Below are 4,515 nucleotides of genomic sequence, written 5' to 3' on the forward strand. Positions count from 1 at the left end.
GGCGCCTTAGCCGGTTGAGCTATAGGCGCCGAGCCCCCATCTCTATTAATAATAGAAAAAGTATAGCTGGGTGAAGTGGTGGGCACCTATAGTTCCAGCTACTCGGGAGGCTGAGGCAAGAAGATCACCTAAGCCCAGGAGTTGAAGGTTACTGTGAGCTGTGATGCCACAGCACTCTATACCAAGGGCAATAAAGTGAGATTCTTTCTCTAAGAAAAATAAAATAAAAATAGAAAAAGTAGCCAGGCGTTGTGGCAGGTGCCTGTAGTCCTAGCTACTCTGGTGGCTGAGGCAGACAGAGTCTCCCTTTGTCACCCTAGGTAGAGTACTGTGGCACATCATAGGTCACAGCAACTTCAGACCTTTGGCTCAAGCAATCCTCTCACCTCAGGCTTATAAGTAGCTGGGACTACAGGCATGCCCCACTATGTCCAGCCTAGTTTTGTTATTTGTTTTTAGTAGAGTTGAGATTTCACTCTTGCTGGGACTGGGGAGAGAGTTTAGGTATGAGCACATTGCAGTTTTCTGCAGAAAAGCAGCCTTACAAAACTTTTTGGTTTTGCTCTCATGATCTGAATTTCTAGTATATGTGTCTATAAATGTCTGGTAAAATGGTTTCTATTTTTATTTTTTCATGAGGAATCCAGTTTCATTGTCTATAATTGCTGTGTCCAGTGCATGGTTATAATGTTAGGTTGGGTTTAGTGGCTCACACATGTAATGCTAGCACTTTAGGAGGTCAAGGCTGAGGGAGGATCACTTGAGCCCAGAAGTTTGAGGTTACAGTGAGCTGTGACGAGGGCACCAAAGTGAGACCATATCTCAAAAAAAAAAAAAAAAAAAAAAAGAACCCTTAATATTGAAAGTAAGAGACATAGACTTCTGTTGTGTAGTAGCTACTCTAAGAGATTTTTTTCTGAAGTATTTTTTTTTAGCAGAACACAAAATATAATAGAATTGAAAACAAATGGATAATTTTAGAAATTAATAGACAAAGACTGAAAAGCCTGTATCTTTCAAGAGAAGTAAATTTTTTAGGTGATAAATGTGAAGGAAGTGGGAGTTTTATAAAGTGGTGTATGTTAAATAATTGATCACATTGTATTTACTATATGCCGAGTGGAGCCTCTTAGCACATTTCTCTCATTTAATCAGTATTGCAGCCCTGTGAAATGGGCACTATTATCATCTCCATTTTATATATGCAGAAATTTTATTGTAGTGGAATATGTTGCCTCAGATCACACACAAAGCTTAGCACAAGGCAGGGCCTGGCATGGTGGTTCATGCTTGCAGTCCAAGCACTTTGGGAGGCTGAGGTGGGAGAATTGGATAAAGCCAGGAGTTTGGGACCAGCCTGTACATGAGCAAGGCCCTGTCTTTACTTAAAAAAAAGAAAGAAAGAAAGAAAGAAAATTACCCAAGTATGGTAGCACAGGCCTGTAGGCTCAGGTACTCTAGAGGCGGGGGCAGGAGGATCACTTGAGCCTAGGAGCTTGAGGTTCAGTGAGCTATGATGACACTCCTATACTCTAGCTAGGGCAACAGAGCAAGACCCTGTCTTCAACAAAAGAAAAAAACGCTTAGTGTGAGGCATGAGTCAGGATTTGGATACTTATAACCTATTTGTAGACTTTTAACCACTAGGACAACCTGTGGGTTGCAATCCCTTTGTAACAATGAAAATACATCCTGCATATCAGATATTTACATTTCGATTCATAACAGTAACAAAATTATAGTTAAAAAGTAGCAACAAAAATTAATTTTATGGTTTGGGTTACCACAACATGAGGAACTATATTAAAGGGTTGCGGCATTAGGAAGGTTGAGAACCACTGCACTAGGTTCTTGAGTTTGAGGGAAAGCCAAACTCATTAGCCTTGATTGTTAATTCCTTTTCAGATGGCAACTCTTGGGGAAGCTCGCCTAAGGGAAATGGAAGCCTTGCAGTCTCTCAGACTCGCCAATGAAGGAAAATTGTTGTCGCCTGTCCAAGATACAGAGATAAAAGTCTGTCTGTGTCAGAAGGCCCCAGCTGCCCCTATGATCCAGTGTGAACTCTGCAGGGATGCTTTCCATACCAGCTGTGTGGCAGTACCCAGTATTTTGCAAGGCCCCCGAATCTGGCTTTGTCCCCATTGTCGGAGGTCAGAGAAACCTCCATTAGAGAAAATTCTGCCCCTGCTGGCCTCCCTGCAACGGATCCGAGTTCGCCTTCCTGAGGGAGATGCACTTCGATATATGATTGAAAGAACCGTGAACTGGCAGCACAGAGTTCAGCAGCTGCTTTCATCAGGGAATCTGAAATTTGCGCAAGATCGAGTGGGCTCAGGACTATTACATAGCAGATGGCAAGCTTCAGCAGGACAGGTGTCAGAGACAAACAAGGTGAATCTGAACTTTTCCTGGATTATTGAGATTTGCAAAGCTCTGTACTTTTCTCCTAAATCTGTACCTCTGGTGATAACCAGCACTCATAGTTTCCCACTTCAAAGTTCATGCATATCCACTGTGTTCTCTGCTACTGATAGTTAAGAATTGTTTCTTAGGCTGGTCATGGTAGCTCACGCCTGTAATCCTAGCATTGTGGGAAGCCAAGGAGGATAGATCACTTAAGGTCAGGCATTCAAGACCAGCCCAAGCAAGAGCAAGACCCCTTCTCTACTAAAAATAAAACAATTAGGCTGGGTGCAGTGGCTTACACCTGTAATCCTAGTACTGTGGGAGGCCGAGGTAGATGGATTACCTGAGCAAATGGGTTTAAGACCAGCCTGAGCAAAAGCAGAATCCTGTCTCTATTAAAGATAGAAAAAAGGGGGTGGCGCCTGTGGCTCAAAGGAGTAGGGCAGCAGTCCCATATGCTGGAGGTGTTGAGTACAAACCCAGCCCTGGCCAAAAACTGCAAAAAATAGAAAAAAAGCTCAGTGCCCATAGTTCAGTGAGTAGGGTACCAACCACATACACCAAAGCTGGTGGATTTGAGCCCAGCCTGGGCCTGCTAAAAAAACAATGGCAACTGTAACCAAAAAGTAGCCAGACGTTGTGGTGGGCACCTATAGTCCCTGCTGCTCAGGAGGCTGCGGCAAGAGAATCACTTAAGCCTAAGAGTTTGAAGTTGCTGTGAGCTGTGACACCACAGCACTCTATTGAGGGCAACATAATAAGACTCTGTCTCAAAAAAATAAAAAAGCAAGAGGCTCTTTGGAACCCCAAGAGTTGGAGGTTTTTGTGAGTATGATGCCACAGCACTCTACCCAGGGCAACAACTTCAGACTTGTGTCTCAAAAAAAAAAAAAATGAATAAAAATAAAAATACTAGCTGGGCCATCTACTCAGGTAGCTGAGACAGGATGATAGCTTGAACCCAGGAGTTTGCTGTGAGCTAGGTGACGGCCATGACACTCTGTCTCAAAACAAAACAATTGTTTTTAGCTACTCTTCCTATGGAACATGTTTATCTTTTCACATGTACAATTTTTTTATGTTTATGTTAACCCATATATATTTAACATATGCATATATATATTTTAAAAATTTTGCTTGACTAAAAGATTTTCCCCTTCTTGTCTTCATGTAAGTCACTTAGGAGAAAGGAAAAGCGTTTCTTGCCTCTGTGTTTTTTTCTCCTTTTAGGAAGAGTTTTTGAACGTGTTTGAGCACTGTGTTGCTTCAGAGGAAAGGCTATGAATTTCATGCCATTTGTAATTTTTCTGCCTAAAGGTTGATTCTTTTCACCATCACTGAGATGGACAGAGTTTTCTCTCTTCTTCCAGTGAGAAAGAATGACTGCAGCAAAAGAATGTGAAAACATTGGAACTTACAGTCGAGCGCACTATTCAATTTTTTAATAATTTTTTAATCTGATGATTTTCAGATACATTTTTCTCTACCAGAGATACCACAACTCTCTTGTGCCATGTGAACACAGACACATTAAGTAATGAATCAAATTATTGATAAGGTCAGAGATAAGGGCAAAAGAAAAGGTCTCTGTCCTATTTGTTTTCCTGGGTTTTTTTGATTGTTTCCAGGCTTCTGAAATCTAGTACCTGACACATAGCAGATGATCAATTAAGTGTTTGTTTTTTGAGAAGGTTTTTGGTTTTGTTTTTTGTTTTTCATTTTTTTTTGCAGTTTTTGGCCGGAGTTTGAACCCGCCACCTCTGGCATATGGGGCCGCCACCCTGCTCCTTTGAGCCACAGGCACTGCCCCTAAGTGTTGTATAGAGATGAGTTGAGGCTACTTAGGTAGCCCTCAGTAGAGTTATTTGTATTCTTTACCCAGGATGTGCTGGGAGTATGTCTTTATTTATTATTATTATTATTTTTTTTTTTGAAGAGACAGAGTCTTACTTTGTCGCCCTCAGTGGAGTGCTGTGGTGTCACAGCTGACAGCAACCTCTAGCTCTAGAGCTTAGGCAATTCTTGCCTCAGCCTCTCAAGTAGCTGGGACTACAGGCTCCTGACACAACGCCCAGCTATTTTTTTGTTGCAGTTTGGCCAGGGCCAGGT

General features: G+C 42.0%; 1 protein-coding gene across 1 annotated transcript in view; it reads left to right on the forward strand.

The window, feature by feature from the left end:
• Window positions 1-4,515, forward strand: part of KDM5B (lysine demethylase 5B) — an 86,887-nt gene that overhangs the window by 73,758 nt on the left and 8,614 nt on the right. The window contains exon 22 of the mRNA XM_003792347.3: window positions 1,906-2,391. Within this exon, the coding sequence (XP_003792395.2) occupies window positions 1,906-2,391 (486 nt within the window). The remainder of the gene's footprint in view (window positions 1-1,905; window positions 2,392-4,515) is intronic.

Source organism: Otolemur garnettii, unplaced genomic scaffold (genome assembly GCF_000181295.1).
Source record: "Otolemur garnettii isolate 467f Iridium unplaced genomic scaffold, OtoGar3 scaffold00055, whole genome shotgun sequence".
Classification (NCBI taxonomy): domain Eukaryota; kingdom Metazoa; phylum Chordata; class Mammalia; order Primates; family Galagidae; genus Otolemur; species Otolemur garnettii.